The following is a 20563-nucleotide window of genomic DNA, read 5'->3' as shown; positions in this document are numbered from 1 at the left end:
TTTCTACTAATTGCTCTTTTGTTTCATATCTGGATATACTGTCATTGTATTAGACAAATGTATGAAATGAGAAGTAGAATATATATGAAATGGAAGTTAGAGGGCTTATAATCAAATGATTGCACTGATCAAAAATCAAGAAGAACAATTCAAATGAGAGTTAGCTTCTTCATCTGTAAAATGAGGGAGCTGAACTTGTTGGTTTCCAAGACCATGGATTCAGAGTGGAGAAATTTCTTCCATATATAGAGGAAGAAACTGATGCCCTGCAGGATTGAGTGCTTCCTCTCTGACCCTACAGGTAGGCACAGAGTTGGCTTTTGAACTCAGGTCCTCTGCTGACTCCAAATCCAATATTCTTCCTACTGTGCCACATTGCCTTAGTCCTTCTCAGGGCTAAAATTTTCTACATCTAAGAATTCAAGTCTCAGTGACAACTAATCACTATGCTAAACATCATTAGCTATAATAAATAAGTAGCTTTCTGAATCATTTTGTTCATAACTCCTAATGGAATGGCATGTCACAATCTACTTAATCCTGTCCTTTGTTTCTGGGAAGACACCAATACGACAATCCTTGTAGGCAATATAGAAAATCATTAGAAATACTCCTAAACTTTTGGCTTAGGTTGGTTAAATCAGTGAATTTCTCTAGCAGCAAAAGAAATGGTTTTTCTGTGTTGTGAAGAAAACCAATTGTCAGAGCAGTGGAAGATGCTGTTTGCTCCTAAGCTTTCTTCTATCTAACATGTTCAGGTTATGCTTCTCCTATCTCCTGTTCAGCTAAGGCTGATAGATACTAATCATATTAACTACCAGTTGTAGAGCACTTTAAGGTTTGCAAAACACTTTATGTGTGTTATCTCTTTTAACTCTCACAACAACCCTGCGAGGTAGGTACTATTATTATTATTATTATTAGCCCCATTTTACAATGAGGAAATTGAGTCTGAGAGAAATTAAGTGACTTTCTGAGAGTCACATAGCTAATAAATGAGACAGAATTCAAACTTGTTTTCCTGACTCCAAATCCAGAATTCTATTCATGTCTATTGTGCTGTTTCATTGCTTTTTCTAGATCCGGATGATAAGGTACTACAGCATATTGAATGTGTGTATGTGTTTGTATCCAGCCAAGTCCACTTGTTTTAAAAGCTTGTTCTGCCTCTTTCCTTCCTCTACTTTACTAATAATTATAAAGAGACATTCCTTAAAGTGATAAAAAGAGGTTAGCTAAACATACAATAAAAAAGTAATCTTTATTATTTTGGCGCATTGGTAATGTTGCTTAGCATCATTTAGGGTAATAGTAGCAATTTCCTGCATGCAGTTCACGAATACAGTTTATTTAAATAGTTTTAAAGGGGTGATGGGGTGGTGGGAAGGAGTCTACAGTTTGTGTAAGAAATACAAAATGTTCTGATGTGACTGATCATACAAGTTCACTATTTGGTTCTTGTGAAAAAGAAAATATGGTGGAACCCATATTATATTTCAAACAGTTCTATTGCTGAATGACTCCAAAGGAATAAAAAGAATGGAAGGTTAATGATTAGAACAAAAGGGAATGACCACCTTAAATTGTTGATGCAGGCAATACCAGGGGTTGTCAACAAAAATGCACACCTTTTTCTAATCTCCAAGTATAATTTGGAAGCAACTTGTGAATCCAATGTTTTCTTTTTAAATTTAAATCATTTGACACTGGCAAATATGATTTGAAAAAGCAGAAATCTACAACTACCTATTCTTTTTCATTTCCCATTTAACAAATATCTTTCATGAGAAAATGCTATGGACAGAAAGTAAGAAAAGTGACTGTGACATCAACCTGAAGTTAATTTTCATTTTTTTGTTTTATGTACATAATGCTGAAAAATAAAATAAAATGTTTTTTTTTTTTTTTACAGTATTTATATTTGGTTATAAAATTCTAAACACATTTTTTTTAACAGGTTAAGCAGTTTGTATCATGTCTGTACAGTTTGGCTATACACCATAAGTTATTTACTTAAAATTTAAAAATACAAACCCCAAAGCTCTTAAAGTGCTGCAAACTATTGCTTAATGACTTAAAGTAATGAGCTCTGTTGAACTTGAGTTCCATGACTTTACCACTGATATGTTTTCCCATAGGAGATTCTCAACAGTGGAAAGAGCAGGATAGAGCAGCATAGGCAATATAAACATGCACTGATAGCATCCAAACTATCTCTAATGGTACAGATTATATTATATAACCTTTTGAAAGCTTGCACTCTACACTTCTTGTGGTACATATTTGATGCAATAAATACTGTGCTCTGGTCATTATTTGTTTGCTCAAACATGCACCACAGAATAAAATGTCTATTTACATAACACAGGGCATTTTGTAACATGGATATCAATCTTGTTGAGAGCTGAAGATGGCTAAACAAAGTACAGGATTAAGCAGAACTTTATAAAGGGTTATTTTGGTCAATTCTGTTTTTTAGGGGCAGCCTCATTAAGTTATTCAGTGTTCTGTTTTACATAATAAAGAAAAACATAACATTTGTGACTTCAGACATTTGTATGAAGTTTGCACCTACTGAGATGTAATGGCCAGCCTAAAACAATCCACTTATTATGTTCTTGGGTGGGGTTGAGGGAGGCTTTCTGGGTATAAAAAGACTTATCTGGCTTTGATCTAAACACAATCAGATAAGTACCTCCCATTTATTACCCAAATCCCCTCCCAGAAACATTGAAGTAATTGAAAAAAATCCACTGGTTTCCTTGTAACTTTTTCTCATGCATGATCTCTAAGTGCAGCATGCCTTCATGCAAACCATTTCTTTGTGTATATTGGAGGATCCATAGGGTAGAACCCTCAGAGGTCATACCTGTAAAGTAGTTCTTAACCCCGTTTCCCAACATAAACCCCATTTACAAAAATAGTCACATATAACAGTCACATATAATAAACAACATATGAATTAAAAAAAAGATGAATCCACTAACAGATTTTGTAAAAATATGACAAATGTGGCAGTTGAGATGCAAACAGTGAATACGATTACTATACTAAAGTATTTTATGTTGCCCCCACCCAAAATTTTAGGTTTGCACCCCCTTTTAAACTGGTCCCTACAGTCTGAGTAGCCATGTGTCTCTTCTCTTCAGCAGTGTCAGCTGGTAGTGAGAACAGTAACCTCTTGTCAAGGTGGTCTCCCCTTTATGCAGAGTCACAGTTTGCTGACGAGGGGTCACTGTCTTATTATAGGCACTGACCTTAAGAGTATATTTTTGTAAAAACAGTCAGTTTGGCATGAACTTCCTAATGGAGTCCTGTTGACAAAAATACACCACCTTCCTAGGCTGTAAACAATTTGTCACATAATCATTTTTTATTTGCATTTGTTCACTTTCCCTTGGCCTTGTCATCTTTGTCTTCTCTTTCATGTTTCTCTAAGATTGGCTTTGTTACTCGATCATAGGAAGGTGGGCAAGCCGCTGTGGACATGGTCAGATCTGTTTTTTCTGTGATAGAGTTTTCAATAAGAATGTCATCTTTCACCAGAAGGTTTGCCCCACCTTTGAGTTTATTTTTATTATAAGTAAATGAGGCTTGTTTTACCGTTCGCTTTAAGAGGTGCCGTCTGTAAGCCCGTTGAATGATAACAGCAGATACTTCCTCTTGTTTTCTTTTTAGTGTTGTGGTAATTGGCTCATAGGAGGCTTTGGAAGGATTAGATGCCATGAACCTCTCTTCCATCTGTATTCTGAGAGCATCCATCTCTCCACTCTCTCCCAATACACGCTTTGTAAAAGCAAATAGGATGTCAAGGCAGTGAATTCGATCCCCACTCACCATGGGTAGATCCATGGCAATAAGCTGAATTTTGTTTGGCTGGGGTAAATTGAGAGGTGGATCCAGTGCTGCTGCAAATTGAGAAAGTTTTTCAAATTCCATGAATTGAGTGGCATCAGGATCAAACTTCTCCCAAACCTCATAGAACATCTCAAAGTCATCCTCACTCAGGGGCTCAGCACTTTCTTCAGTAGCAACACTGAAATTTTCTAGAATAACAGCAATGTACATGTTTACAACTACCAGAAATGAAATAATGATATAACTGACAAAAAAGAAAATCCCAACTGAGGGGTTGCCACAATCTCCTTTGACTGAACTTCCAGGGTGTACTTTTTGAGGATCACAATCTGGTGGTCCGCTGTTAAGAATGGGTGCAAGCAAACCATCCCAACCAGCAGACGTGGTAATTTGGAAGAGGCAGATCATGCTGTTGCCAAAGGTTTCAAAGTTGAACATATCATCAATTCCAGCTTCCCTCTTGACATAGGCAAAATTAGACATTCCAAAGATAGCATAAATAAACATAACCAGGAAGAGTAAGAGGCCGATGTTAAACAGAGCAGGGAGGGACATCATCAAAGCAAAGAGAAGAGTTCTTATTCCCTTTGCTCCTTTGATAAGACGAAGGATTCGTCCAATCCTGGCAAGACGGATCACTCGAAATAGGGTAGGAGACACAAAATATTTTTCTATCAGCTCCGCTAGAAACATACCTATTAAAAATTTAAAATGAAGGAAAAATATTAACATAAGAATTCTTTTTTTTTTTTTTAAATCTTTGCTTAACAATACAAAATAACATATTAGTCTGGTTACCAGTATTTATTAATATAACTTCTACTTCAGTTCACTTTTAACAAGTGAATCTACTTCAACAGTCAATCATTTATTTAGCATGTATTAGATTGATTGAATCAGAATGTTGGAACACCACAGCGCTTTTGCACATATAATGTATTTATAACTTTTTTTCATTAAATTAAATTGAATTAGAGATAGGAAGAATTTTAAAAGTTATCAAGTTCAATCCTCTTATTTTATTAATTAATTAAATGTCTGCTATAGATGTAATTCATAGGAAAGAAGGAAACAGCATTTATTAAGCATCTACTATATGTCAAGGGAAGAACCAACAAAAGTAGCAGTCTTGGTTTCAACTCTCAAAACTACAATAATAGAGAAAATATACATCTATGTGAAACAAATAGAAAACAATTGTCACAACAGAATTCCCTTGTGCAGTTCAAAAGTTTAATAACATGTTGAATATTATACTTTATTAAAACAAATTCTACATCTTCTTATCATTCAGGCATATGTCTGATCCATCGTCAAAAGAAAAATGACTTATAGATGAAGAGGTCAACTCATAGCAGATTCACAATCTATAAACATTGTGAGAAAAAAAGTTCAATTTGTCTTTAATTATAATTTTCAAGTTGTTTCCTGAAACATCCTGAAATATCACCCTATAGTTTTAATTAACAAAAAGTTAAACATTTTAAAAGTACACAATTTATGTGAATTTATGTGAAGGCTTTACATGAAATATACTTTAGTATAGACTATTAGTGGTTCTCAAAATGTGGTCTGGGACCACTAAGGGTCCCTAAGACTCCTTTTTTCTCTATTATTATAAGTTTTTTGAGAAACCAAGACTGCTACTTGTGTTGATTCTTTCCTTTGCATATAGTATAATTGTTTTTTGCTATGCCAGTATTCCACCATTTAAGGGAAAGGCTCAAAAAAGTTGCCTTCTATAGATTGCTATTGGTGAATGTTAATGACTGGAAAAGTTAAGAAGATGGCTTTACAGAGATAATGGTAGGAACCTATTGACTCAGTTTCCCCTATTGTGTTATTTCTTTTCTGAACAGAAATGTTTCCCATCTGTTTGACTCTGAGTCAGACTAGTATACCTTGTTGCTGATGTAAAACATTGTTAAGTGATTGACTGTTCAAAGATATTTAGGACTTTAACTCAAAATCAAATAGAGGTATGAGATTTTTTCCCCTCTTTTTTATACCTATGATAGGTTAGTCTGTGACTATCTTTAAGCTTGAGGAAATAGTTCTATTTGTTGTTGCTTGTTTTTATTTGTGTAACAGTATCCTTTCTCTTTTCTTAACATTTTTCTCTGACAAGTGTAAGAGAACAACAGATTATTTTATAATGTATCTTTTCAATATAACCAGGAAGCATTCTGAACTATTATAATATACAAATACAAAAGATCCTATTTACTTTGCTTTTACTGTTTTGTCATTGTGCCCATTTCTTGAATCAACTTCCTTATCTGTATGACTAGGGAAAATCAGTTCTTAGACTTGCTCAGTATTTTAATAATTGTGTATTTATGTCTAAGATTACATGGTATCACATCTTTCTGGATGATATGAAGATAATATATACTAAAAGGGCATAGAATTATGTCTCTCTCTTAAAATATTGGAACATTTCCACTTGAGAACTGGGATATATAATGTTTTATTTGTTAAAGGAATATATTTAAAACTTCTTGCCATAGCTGTAATTGTATTAGTATTTTTAAAAATTCTGTTTGAGATTATATGATGATAAACTGTGATGGATTTGGCTCTTCTCAACAAAATGGTGATTCAAGGTAATTCCAAGAGACTTGAGATGGAAAACACCATCCACATCCAGAGAGAGAACTATGGAGTAGATCAAAGCATAGTATTTCTATCTCTTTGTTGATTTGTTTTCTTTCTCATTTTTTTTTCCTTTTGGTCTGATTTTTCTTGCAAAACATGAATTTAAAAGAGGTTTAAATTTTTTAAAAAAAAGATTTAAAAGAATTGCACATATTTAACCTATAACAGATTACTCATTTCCTAGGGAGGGAGAAGAAAAGAAAGGAGGGGAAAAATTTGAAAGACAAAGTCTTACAAAAATGGATGGTGAAAACTATTTTTACATACATTTGGAAAAATCAAATACTATTAAATTTTTTTAAGAAGAATATATCCATCTTAAAAAACTTCTATCATTGTACCAGTGAAAAAATAGTGGAAAAGGCTAAGTAATGATAATTCTTTTAAATAATGTATTTTAAAATTTCAACCTGAAGCTCCTAGGGAACTATTGAACTTTGGTTTAGTAATAGGTTTTGAATATATTTTATTAGGGGACTTTGGATAAGTTTTCATTATAGACTTTTGTATTGAAATCCTCACATATAGAATTATTTTTGATTATCAAGAAACATTCAAAATTACTATACCTGGAAGTTAATACACTGAGAAAAGAAAAATATTTGTGGTCCTCAGGATGACCAGAAATAGAAAGCTTCTTATGGAGCTTCATGGATTTTTACAATTACAAAATTTTAAAGCACCAAATCATCTTAATTTGTTGAAACTCATACATTATATGGACTGATTGTTTATAATAACTCAATACAAAAAGAAGAGTTAAATGTATGTACTTAAAAAAAATAAAGTTTGCATTGTGTTGAATTACTTGGTCAAAAGACCAGTTTTCTAATCAGGACAATACTAAGAAGTTACTAATTTATAAAGAATAGATTTTTAACATTATAGCTAAATTTTTTTTACCAAAATTTCAAATAATTAAAAAAATTGTATCATGTTTTCTGAGCTATTTAAAAAGTGATTTTTTTTGCTTGAGATTTTTTTCCCCTCACTGATAATATCAAGAGACAGAAAGACTTATTTTAACAAAGTCTAATTTTTTGACCAAAAAAATTAGGTAATAATTTTAATAGCATTATCCATATCATGTACAGCATAGAAAGAATATGTAAGCATAGAAAGATCAAATAATGAATGAAGTTTGTATTGAAATACTTTGGGAACAGTTATCAAGGCCAGACTCTTTTGATAGAATTTCTAAGGGAAAATGTTTCCCAGAAGTAGACAACTCCATGAGATGGACAGCTAAACCCAAATTGATAGGATAAGAAATGTTACTTAAATGGACAAAATTGGATTTTGTACATGTCTTTGACCAAACCCTTATCTTCTAAAATGAAAATAAAATGCCCCAAACCTTCAAAATTAACAAAGAAATACCTTGTTTTTCCTAGGAAAAATATATTTCAGATATGGGGAGAATATAAAATTCTTAAGGTTCCTTAGAGGACTCTTTGTAATAGTCAAGGCTAAATATAAATAAAAAATGAATTCATATCATCACCTATTGACAGTTACTCTATACTTAATAATTTAACTTTCATTTTTATGAAAGGCTAACATAAGATAAAAACAACTACTTCTTACCTACAATGGAGAGAATAACCACCACAAAATCAAAAATGTTCCATCCTATGGTGAAGTAGTAATGGCGAAGGGAGATCATCTTCAGCACACATTCTCCAGTGAAGAGGACAATGAACACCAGATTAATCCGGGACAGAATGCTAGTCATTTCTTCACTCTGATCATCAGTCTCCACCATCATGGTGACCATATTGAGGCAGATGAGAATCATGATACTGATATCAAAGACTTGTCTGGTTACAAAATCAAAAACCATTCCCTGGAATTTGTTCTGAAGAAGAGAAATCATTTTAACAATCATACTAATACCATAGCACTATATATATATTTACAACTGAACCCAAGAAGCATGGAATTAGGGAGGCAAAGTGATGTACAGAGTAGCTCTCAAAGAACTGCATTCTATTCCTGGCTCTATCATAATAAAATAATAATAACAACACCAATAATAACAATAGCTGACATTTATGTAGTATTGGAAGATTGATAAAGTGCTTTCTTCACAACAATTGGGTGCTATAGGTATCATTATTCCAAACTACATATCAGAAAATAGGTTTCCAAATATAATATTTCAGGACCCAGATTTTTGTGCTCAGGTCTTTTGAGTTCAAGTCAAGCATCTTTCCACGATCCTTGCCTCACTTATTATTGTTTGGAATAAGCTAAGACTCTTATTTTTAAGGAGTTCTCCTCTCTCTAGCACAAGGGAGAATGATTTTCTTGATTACAAGAAACAAACAAACTTTCAAGGTACTTGGCTTTCCTGATGTACTAGGTATAATTTTATTTTTCACAGGTGGTAAGTTTACTCCCAAAGATCAAGTTTCCTGGTTTTTCACAAAAATAAGAGAGCTATTATTTACCTATTAATAGTAGTAAATTTAATGATAGCTCACATTTAAGTCATGCTGTGTTTGTCTTTCCTCTACTTTCACTCACTGTGAGAAGTCATGAGGATAATCTCAGATTTTCAAAGGGATAATTTCTCTCAAGCTGGAAAGACTTCTAGTATGAGCTCAGTGAGAAACTGTATGATTCTTGTTTATAGATCAGTTTAGCTAAGTTCAGAGAGAGTTATGTCAAATATTGAGCATTATCTACTAAGATTTTGATGATTATTATCTGTTCTAATAGAACTGTGCAATGAGCCAGGCATTGTGTTAAAACATACACAAAGTCATATGCATGTTATTTCTTAGCTATGATTGCTGAATATTTTTCTATCACCAATAGTATTCCTGTGTTACTATAGGGTAAATAATATAAGTATGATCATTGTCATTTTACAGACAAGGAAACTAGATTATATGAGTGGGAGAAAGTATTACAATTAAGTGAAAAAAAAAACCAGGATTGCAACTTGGTATTCTGATTTAAAGTCTAATGCTCTTTAGGGTATACTGTTTTGTCTTACTATTTATTTCTAAAGTCTTCTAAATGATCACTCTAAGTTTCTATGTAAAATGTACAAAGGAAAGAATACCTGACTTGGTATCAAAAAATTTAGATTTAAATCTTGAATCTGCTTAGTTGCTTAACTCCTGGCAAATTACTTAATCTCCTTTAGCCTCAAGATAATTTGTAAAATGGGGATAATTCTTATACTAATTCTCTTGAGGGGTTGTTGTGAACAGTGACTTAAAAAATGTTAGGTCTATATTACATTAAAGAAGCTTAGTGGCACAATGGATATCATGTAGGACTTGGAATGGGGAGATATAGATTGAAATCCATTTTCTCAAGTTGTGTGACTCTGGGCAAGAACCCTTCCTAAGCCTCAGTTTTTTCATCTTTAAAATGGGGATAAAAATAGCATTGAATTCACAAAGTTGTGAAGATTAAGCAAGATAGTACAGCATGAAGTATTTGTGTGTGTGTGTGTGTGTGTGTGTGTAACTATGCAAATGTTACTTACTAATAAGAATATTTTACTGAACTTATTGTCATAGCATGCATAATGATGTGTGTGTGTGAATTATCAGTAGTTGCTACTGAATCATCATCATCAGTACCTTGATACCTAAAATAACAATTAGAATGGATTATTAATCTAACTAGATTATAGACTCCTTGAGATCAGGATTGTTTCTTTTTTTATGTTCTCCCAAAGTACCAAGTAATTTTCATTACACAGTAAGTCCTCAGCAATTATCATTGATTTTGGGAAATTATTTGATGTTGGAATTGTCTGTTGGTAACTTTCCATCCAAGTTCTATTGGTTCTATTCAAAAATATTACTATAGCATGGAGGTGAACCTGGGAACTCAAGGACTGTGCCAAGAAAATTCAAGCTTTGTCAAAATCTAACAACAGTTTCCTTAAATTGTTCTGCCTCAGTTCCTTGAATTGTTCTGCCTCAGTCCCCCTGGTTGCAATCCCCTTCCCTGCTATTAGGACAGAGATAACTAGCCCTGACTATTAGCATTCCATAGAGCCATAAAATGCAGATGGCTTATCTCCAAGTTATCAGGATTTATGATCCTTCCTTACCCACAACTTGTCAGAACCAAATTATGATCTGTTCCTGGAAGTTCCCGCTTACCAGAGCTCTAACCCCACCCTGCTTTGTTCCCTTAATCTCTGGAGCCCTACAAGAATCTCTGGAATTCATCACTTAATGCTGAATACTTTGAGACATGAGTCCAATCTATCCCTGGGATCAATATGGATCCTGTTTTGCTCTCAGCTCAATCTCTCCCTCTCAAAATATTAAAAACTCTCTAATTTCTATCTTGCCTCAGTTTATCTGGCATTACACTAACAAGCTCAAAAGGCCAGAGAAGAAAAACTATAGGCCTGTTTCCATAGTGCCAGCCAAATTAAATTCAGAGTCTCAGTACCATTTTGGTGGCAGGTAATGCAGTTTTCAGCTAATTACTTCCTAATGATGGTACATTGAGGCCTAGAAGGTTTGCTATCTGAATTGATGGGACAAAGTGACCATACCAGTGAATTTGTGTCTTCTTGAAATATTCAAGTTTAAGTAGCCCTTGTGTTAAAAATCTCATGAAAAACCTTTTTTTTTTCTTTTTCTTTTTTTTAATGTTTCTTTCCATTTGCACAAAAGTCATAGCATGGCTTACCCCTGGACGTGGTATTGGCTTTTGTGGTTTCTTGGACCCCAACTTTTTCATTGCATTGTAGTATTTTTTCTGTTCTTCTGTCATGAAGATATCTTGGCCTCCAAAGTATAGAGAGAAAATAAAAACTGGTTAATGTTGTCACTCTATTCAGATTTTAATCCCTGAGAATTGAAGATTTACAATAAGAAAACCATGAAAAAGGAATTAGAAGTAGAAGCTTTAAAAGTAGATACAGGCTTTCCCTTGATATTTCCCTGAGCTAGCATGTTAGATGGGTCTATATAATCTTTTTAAAAAGTAATTTCCTCTGATAAAACAATGACCTAGAAACTTCTTTCTTTTTCTCACAAATATGTCCAGAAGTTTAAGAGAACATTTCCATTACCTCAGATAAAATAAGCCACATTTTTATGCCTTTTTACCATTTGGTTCCATATTTAAATACTGCTATATATAGTCAAGCTGCAGGATGCTTTGGTACCTAAAAGACAAGATGAAGGGCCTGAGGAATGGCCCTCCATGCTCTAAGCTATCAGGAGCAAAGAAGAGTTTGTTTTAAATATATGCCAAGAACAAAACCGGAACTTCAGTGTGAAAATAAAGTTAAATTATTCAAAGAACAAAGACCTAGCCTGAATTTTGGCAGGAAATGTCAGACTAGAAGAACGTTATAGAGAAGAGGGATGGAATGGTCACTAAAAACCTGATGCTAAAAACAACAATAGCATCAACAATTTAAGTTCTTACTGAAGAAAAGGGAGATGAATGCTAAGAGGAAGCAGATATTTGCCCTTAGAGCAAAGAAAAAATAGCACTATTAACTAAGAGTTCACCCAGAAGAGTTGTAGATTTTAGTGACTTCTGTGGAGGACCACAAAGGAAGTGATTTATTGATCACCTAACAACAAGAACTTATGTTGTCTCCTTGAGGCAGGAATTTAAGACTTGATAGGAATCCTCCTAACACTTGCCATAGCTAATGATTCCCAGCTCCAAGCAAGATATAGATGATATTGCCAAAAGGAAACTAGAAAGTCCTGACAAAGATGGCAAAATCTTACCTAATAGGTACTTAAGGATTGTTTATTGAGAGGTGGAGCCAAGATAGCAGAGTAAAGGTAGGAATTGGCTTAACTTCTCTTCTAAACCTCTCAAATTCCTCTAAATAATGACTAAACAAATTTTAGAGTGTCAGATAGAGTAGACAAAAAGACATAGAAGAACATTTTCCAGATGAAGCTGATATAGAAACTCAGTAGAAAAGATCTGGGACATCAGGTAGGAGTTCTGTGTGCATTCCCAGTATAGGCTATGCCACTGTAGCCCTGGCCTCAGCTTCAGCCCCATGCCAGTAAAGGAGAAACAGATCTAGACCTTTGAATCAGCTGCAGTACTGTTGGCTTCCAGTCCTCTGAATCTACCTCTTTGGTGTCCTAAAAGGACTTGGAAGATCAGCAGAAAAGTTCTATGGCAATAGGGGGTGGGGGAAGAGTCTAGCCTACATTTTCAGCACAACTGGCCTCAGCCCCAGCCCTAGCCCCACAGCCAGCAAAGCAAGACTGTTTTTAGCACACTAGATCTAGAGAAGGATCTCTGAAAACGGTTGCCCCAAATCTCTGAAGATGCAGATAATGCCCACTTCACTTTGGAAACAGAAAGTTAAAAGCTGAGTAATAGGCTAGGAAAATGAGCACATAACAAAAAAATTTCTGATCATAAAAAATTATTATGGTGAAAAGGGAGATCAAAACACATACTTAGAACAAAATAAAAAGTCAAAACTCCTATCTCCAAAAACCCCAAGAAAAATAAGAATTGGGCTCAGGCTATGAAAGAGCTAAAAAAAAAAATGAAAATCAAGTAAGAGAAACAGAGGAAATAGTAGGAAAAGAATTGAAAGTGTGCCAAAAGGGAATACAAAAAGCTAATAAGAAGAATGCCTTAAAAAGCAAAATTGGTTAATTGGCAAAGGAGATAAGCTCACTGAGGAAAATAATTCCTTAAAAATTAGAAATGAGCAAATGGAAGCCAATGACTTTATGAGAAATCAAGATGCAATAAAGCAAAGTCAAAAAAAAAAAGAAGAAAAATAGAAAAAATGAAATATCTCATTGGAAAAACAACTGATCTGAAAAATAGAGTCAGGCAAAATCATTTAAAAATTATTGGTCTACCTGAAAGTCATGATCAAAAAAGAGCTTGGACAACATTTTTCAAAAAATTAAACAGTCCTGATATTTTAGAACCAGAGGGTAAAATAGAAGTTGAAAGAATCCACTGATAATCTCCTAAAAGAGATCCCAAAATGAAAAGTCTCAGGAACATTATAGCCAAATTCTGGAATTTCCAAGTCAAAGAGAAAATAATATAAGCATCCAGAAAGAAACACTTCAAGTATAATGGAGCCGAAATCAGGATAATCCAAGATTTAGCAGGTTCTACATTAAAGGACCAGAGGGCTTGGAATATTATATTTGGGCAACAATAGAGCTAGAATTACAATCAACAATCACCTACCCAGCAAAAATGAGTATAATCCCTCAGGGGTAAAGATAGATATTCAATGAAATAGAGGATCTTCAAGCATTTATGATGAAAAGACCAGAGCTAAATGAAAAATTTGATTTTCAAATACAGGACTCATGAGAAGCATAAGGAAGTAATCAGGAAAGTGATAACATAAGAAACTTAATAAGGTTTATCTATTTACATTCATATATGGAAGGATGATACTGATAAATCATTGCAACTTTCTCATTATTATGGCAGTTTGAATGAGTACATATAGACAGAGGGTACAAGTGTGGGTTGACTAAGAAAGGTTAATATTTTTTAAATGATGAAATTGTGAGGTGTAATGTTCTTCTCTAAAATATAATCTTCTCTGGGAGCAGGTTTCTGGGCGGGTGGGGAGGGGTGGTGGCTTCTGGGAGCAGCCTTAATTTCTTTTCAAAGTGATAATCATCTCAAATGCAGTCAGGAGTTAAAGTCCAAATCCTTTATTGTCTGCTTCCTTGGGCCTGGTTAGCTTTCTTAGAGGCCTAGCTCTCTCCTTGGTTCCATGAGCTCCTGCCACTAATCCTTTGCCTCTGCTAGCTTCAGCCTCCAGCCAGCACAAAGGTGGAAAATGGAATGAATCTGTCTCTGCCTCTGAGAGTGGGCTTGTCCTCTAGTAGGCTTGTCCTTTAGGCCTTGAATGTCCCCAGCTGAATCCTAGTTGAGGCTCCTACCTTATATATGCTCTCTTAAAGGTATGAATCTTGTAGAATTCTAATAAGTACTAAGTACATTAGTGAACTAGAGAACTGTTAAGTACCATGCTAAATTAGATAACTGACTTAGCACCTTGTAAGAATCCTAACAATGGGGTAAGAGGGAAAATGTACCGGGAGAATGGGAAAACTATCTGCCATAAAAAAGAGGTAGGAAAAGCTTTTATACTGGAGGGAAAGAGGCGAAGGAGAGAAGGAATGAGTGAATGTTACTTTCCTCAGAACTGACTCAAAGCAGAAAAAAAATACACACTCAATATGGCTATAGTAATCTATCTTACACTATAGAAAAATAAGAGGGGAATAGGAAGGGTAAGTGATAAAAGGAAGGGGGGTGATAAAAGATGGCATATTGGGGCAGGGAATGATCAGTAGCAAAACACTTTTGAGGAGGAACAGGGTGAAAGGAGAGAGAATAGAATAAATGGGGGGATACAGTTAGCAATAATAATTGTAAAAAAAAAATGAAGCAAGTTTCTCTGATGCATTATTTCTCAATCATAGAGGAAACTAAGTCAAATTTATAAAAAATAAGAGCCATGCCCTAAGTGATAAATGATTAACAGATATGATTTATGCCCAATGGAGTACAAATTCATAAATAGCCTTTGAATTAAAATACCACTACTAGATATGAATGCCAAAAGAGATTTTTAAAAAGTGAAAAGAATGTATATGTACAAAAATATTTGTAGCAATTCTTCTCTAAAAAAATTGGAAATTGAGAGGATATTCATCAATTGAGGAATGGCTGAATACATTTTGGTATGTGATTGTCATGGGATAATATTGTTCTATGGGAAATGATGATCAGGATGCTCTCAGTAAAAAAAGACCTGGAAAGTCCTCCATGAACTCAAGCAAAGTGACATGTACTGTATACAGTGTAAGAGCAGTGTTGTGGGATGGTCAACTATAAATGCCTGCTTTTTCTCAGTAGTACAACAATCCATGATTATTCTGAAGAACTTATGATGAAAAATCATCTCCATACCTAGAGAAGGACCTGACTATGTCTTAATACAGATCAAAGCATACTCTCTCTCTTTTAATTTTCTTTTTTTCTTTTTAAGAATAGCTTTTAATTCTCAAAATACATGCAAAGTTAGTTTTCAACATTTACCCTTGCAAAATCCTGTGTTTCAAGTTTTTTCCTTCCTTTCTTCCCACCCCCTTCTCCTAGAGAGCAAGCAATCCAATATATGTTAAACATGTGCAATTCTTCTACACATATTTCCATATTTATCATGAGTCACAAGAAATATCAGATCAAAAAGGAAAAAAATGGGAAAGAAACCATAACTTTATTTTCCTTAAGCTTTTTTTTTAATTAGGGGGGATGATCTATGATTTTTTTTTTACAGCATGACTTTTCTGGAGATGTCTTGCATAACATATATGATTTCTTAAAAGTGGATGGGGGCAGGGATAAGGGAGACAATTTGGAACTCAAAAGTTTTAAGAACAAATGTAAAAAGGAGTTTTAAATGTAACTGGGGAAAATATTAAATAAATATATTAAAAAAAAGAAAAACCAAGCAAACAAAAAATAATTGTTTATTGATTAGGCAAGAAACTAAGGAATAAGGGAAAGAGATAGTGTCTTCATCACTGCTTTTCACTGAATGCAAGGGATGCAGGAGAAAAAAATTAGATTTGGGAAATGAGTGGTCATGAATATGACATCTGAGCATGGGATTTATATTTCTGGATTATGATTTAAATTATAGAAATGATATACTTCAAGACTAGGCTACAATTCATCAAACATATGAATACATTTATGACATTTAGCAAATCTAATTGAAAGGGTTTTAAACAGAAAAAGAAGGGGGAAGAAGAAAGTCCCAAACACATCTATTAAGCTAAACTTTATAGAAAACAGCTACAAGGTAAGAATGAGAAGTCATCAGAGACAAAATCTAAAAAAAAGTAAATGAGTAATAAAACCTATGGCATTACATTTTTTACACAAATGCACAAAATATAAGTAAAATGCAATAATGAATTGTCATCTAACTTCTCAAGCACAGAATAAATATTCCATAAAGACACATGGCCTACAGTGATGATGCCATACTTAAATAGAAACACAAACCCCTAATCCATAACGAAGAATTCTATGGGAAATATATTGACCTAATTTTACATTTTAATCTTTTATTGTATTTTTAATTTATTTAAAAATATTCCAAATCATATTAATCTAGTTTGGACCATATTCAAGAAGGTTGTGGGCTACATGCAGGCCACGTTTGACACTTGTGTCAAAGTGATGGAAAATAGAAATTTTAAGGATACAAAAAGGTTCTTCTACTTTCTGTTTTAGCACTAATATGATAACTTGAGGAGGTTATGAGCCTGGCATAGATGTTACAAGTCTAGAGGAGATGTATCCTCCATTAGTAATGCAAGATTTCAGTTATCTGGCTTTCTCTTGTATATCTGCCAAAAAAGGGCACTAAGGATTTGCTGATTTGCTTTAATGATGTCATCTTTCAAAAGTGAAAGGGAAATTATCTTCTTGATATGCTTCTTATTATTATAGAGGAGCTTGGTTGCTTAGATGGAAATAGTGGAGAGAATTCAATTCAACAAAAATAAAGAGTATCTGTCCTCAAGGACTTTCTTATTTACTTTGAGAAGACAATGTGAACACCAACAAAAAATACTAAATATATGTGAAGTAATTAGTTTGGTGTAGTGGAAAGGGAGTTATCTTAAGAGCCAGAAAAACTGAATTCAAATACCGCCACTGAAATTATTGTATGTATACCCCTAGCCATTGCACTTAATCTTTTACTTCCTTTGACAACCAAAGCTTTATGTTGTAGAGGAGTTACCAATCTGCATTAATAAAGGTAGTATCTTCCCTGCCAGTCTATATACTAATGAAATCATAGTTCTGGGTCCTAAAAAGTAATTGTGAAATAATTTTTCATTAGGATAGGTAATACTAACAATTGGTTAATGATTCTGAGGTTACTGGAAAGTAATGATGCCTCAAAAGAAACAAGAGAAATTAAGAAGATTAGAATTTTTGTGAAGAAGGAAGATTTTTGCACATGTTGAATTTGAGATATCTATAGTACATCTAGGGATAGATGTCTATCAGACAGTCACTGATATGGAACTGGAGCTGAAGAGGTAGACAAAGGCTGCTTGTGTAGATTTAGGAGTCTATAAATCATTTAGAGGTCTATAAATCAATAGGTATTAAGTGACAACTATGTGTAAGGTTCTGCTATATGCCCTAAGAAAACAAATGCAAAGAATAAAACAATTACTCTCTAAGAAGTTACACAATAATGACAGGGAGAAGCATGTGTGTGTGTGTGTGTATATTATATAATACATAGTAGATGGGGACACTAAGGAAAAGTCAAACATTCAGGCATGTTTGATATTAAGGATATAGCGATAATGATTGAATCAATAAGAACTGAGGAGTTCTCCAACTTAGAGACTTTAATAGAGAAAGAGAAAGGAATCTGGTATAGTCTGATATGAAAGCTAAGTTTTGGAAGAACATATTTCAAAGGGTTCAAAGGAAGGATGGATGGGAAAGATAGCTAAGGAGGACCCTATGCACTAAAATTTTGCAGAAAAGTTAGTTTAGGATGTATAGGAAACTTTCAAGAATGAAATTTTGAAAACTCAAAGAAAAATAGTTCTAAAAAGCAGAGAAAATAGGACTTGTCTGAAAATATGCAGGTGGAAGTACAAGGAACTAACCAATCAATGTAGATCTAAAAAGATGTGTAAAAGATGGAAGCAAAAAGAAGTAACAAAATAAATATAAAAATGTGGCCTGATATTATTATTATAATGTCAATATTGATAAAGCTTTGAAGGAATTGAAACTAGCATGGGAAGCTAAAACCACAAAAAAGTGTGTGTGTGTGTGTGTGTGTGTGTGTGTGTGTGTGTGTGTGTGTTTAAAATTATATTGAGAGAATTGAGGAAGATCAAGCAGGGATTTGACCACTGCTCATAGCAGTAAACTCATGAAGGCTTATTCTGTTTGATTCTTGATGGCACAATTAGTAAAAAGAAAAAAAAAAGTTGGAAAGAGGCAAGTTCAGGTTTGATTTCAGGAAGAACTTTCTAACAATTATGAATTTCTAGAAAATTAAGTCTCCTGAAGGAATGGGTAACCTCAGGAGATGGTATATTCCTTTTTGATGAAGATCTTTCAAAAACTGGATCACCACTTGTCAGATAGATAGTTAAAATTTATTTTTTTAAACATATATTTTTTTCTCCATCATGAGGCAAATAGGTGGCATAATGCTCAGAGAGGTGGATCTGGAGACTGGAAGACATGAGTTAAAATGTGGCCTCAGATTAGTTATACAATTTGAACCATGCCAACTTAAACTTTTTAAGTCTCAATGTCTCAACTTTCTTATCTTTAAAGTATGATATTAATAACATCTATGACCCAGGATTATTGTTAGGATAAAATAAGATAAAATTTTTAAACCATTTTGTAAAATTAAAGTATTATGTAAATGATAGCTATCATTAGTGTTATGATCATTATCATTATGATCTACATGTTGGATTAAATGACCACTGAGATTTCATCCAATTCTGGAGTTCTACAATTATGATCTTGGGACAAAACTCCTAATATTGATTTTTCTATTTTAGTAGATTAGGAAGAAGTAGCATGATGTGATAGAGGTGTCAAACTCCTCATAAAACTTGATTGGAAACCAAATTAAAATTTAATTGGGATATTTTTAACAAAAGAAATAAAAATGCAACATAGGTAATGCTAATTTATGACTTTCTAAGTAGATTGTGGATCAATGTATCCATTATTTATGTTTTACACCACTGGTTCAGCTTCAATGTTGAATATTCAAGTGTTCAACAACACTTGAATTTTTAATTTAAGAATAAAAGAATCTTGAATTAGTTAGAAAGATTTTTAACCTAGAGACTGTGAATTTTAAAAAGTATTTTTTAACTATATTGCAATATCATTGGTTTTCATTATAATCTAATGTATTTTATGCATTTAAACAAATTCTTACAAAAAGGAATACAAAGCTTTCACCAGGCACCAAAGGGTTCGTGATATCAAAAATGATCAATATTCCCTAACATATAAGACTGAGGTTCAAATTTGGCCTCTGATATACTAAAGCTGTATAGACTAATCTCTTGGTGACCTAGATAATTCATTGAGAATATACATTACATAATTATTGCTCCTGTGTATTGGTAGGAATATATTCCAAACCAGGCAGAACACAATATTCCCACCCTCATTCCCATACCCCCAAAACATATGTGTTAGGCAATGTTATGAATACTTATCTTCTTTTTTTGCTGATTGAAATTATCAATGATGACACCAATGAACAGATTCAAAGTGAAGAATGACCCAAAGATGATGAAAATAACAAAGTAAAGATACATGTAAAGGTTGTCTTCATATTTGGGCTGTAGTTCCACCTACAAAACAAGAAGAATTTATAAATTTTAATAATATAATTTAATGTTGGAAATATTAATCCTTTTACAATGAGGATGGACAGGTTTACTGTTAATTTGTTTATCTTGTTTATTTATTCAAAAAGTAATATATTTGAATACATTACTGATTTTAAAATTTCATAGATTTTTTAAAATACTAGTGAAATTCAATGGGAACAAATGACTTTCAAGGATTATTTTAAAGAAAAAGGCAATTTGTTCTCATTTTATAATATCTATTTTCTGTCAGTAAGCATAGTTTCAGTAAAATTGTTACAATTCTTTTTATTTACCATTCTTGGAATATTTTAAACTTTTAAGGATTTTCTTTGATCTTTTTTATTTGCTTTGTTTAACTAATAAAAACTTATGTCTTAATCCTAATGTGTAAAAGGGGCATTTAGAAATTCCAAGATGTCTGGCATGATATATAAAAAAACTAATAATAATAATAATAATGATAATAACAATAATAATAATAATATTTGACATTTATATAGTTCTCTAAGATTTGCAAACTATGTGACAATTTTATCTCACTTTATGTTCATAACAGTCTTGGGAGATAGGTGCTTGTATTATTCTCTTCTCTTAATAGATAAGGAAACTAA

The 20563-nt window shown here is 33.2% G+C and overlaps 1 protein-coding gene across 2 annotated transcripts in view; it reads right to left on the bottom strand.

The window, feature by feature from the left end:
• Positions 1–1242: 1242 nt before the first annotated feature.
• Positions 1243–20563, bottom strand: part of LOC127554588 (sodium channel protein type 1 subunit alpha-like) — a 205395-nt gene continuing 186074 nt past the window's right edge. For both annotated transcript variants that reach the window (XM_051986234.1, XM_051986233.1), the window contains 4 exons: positions 19794–19931; positions 11191–11295; positions 8104–8374; positions 1243–4553 (listed from right to left, as the gene is read on the bottom strand). In XM_051986234.1, the coding sequence (XP_051842194.1) occupies positions 3388–4553; positions 8104–8374; positions 11191–11295; positions 19794–19931 (1680 nt within the window). In that variant the 3' untranslated portion in view covers positions 1243–3387. The remainder of the gene's footprint in view (positions 4554–8103; positions 8375–11190; positions 11296–19793; positions 19932–20563) is intronic.

The sequence above is a fragment of the Antechinus flavipes genome, chromosome 3 (genome assembly GCF_016432865.1).
Source record: "Antechinus flavipes isolate AdamAnt ecotype Samford, QLD, Australia chromosome 3, AdamAnt_v2, whole genome shotgun sequence".
In the NCBI taxonomy this organism is placed as follows: domain Eukaryota; kingdom Metazoa; phylum Chordata; class Mammalia; order Dasyuromorphia; family Dasyuridae; genus Antechinus; species Antechinus flavipes.
This window is presented reverse-complemented; position numbering and strand designations above follow the sequence as displayed.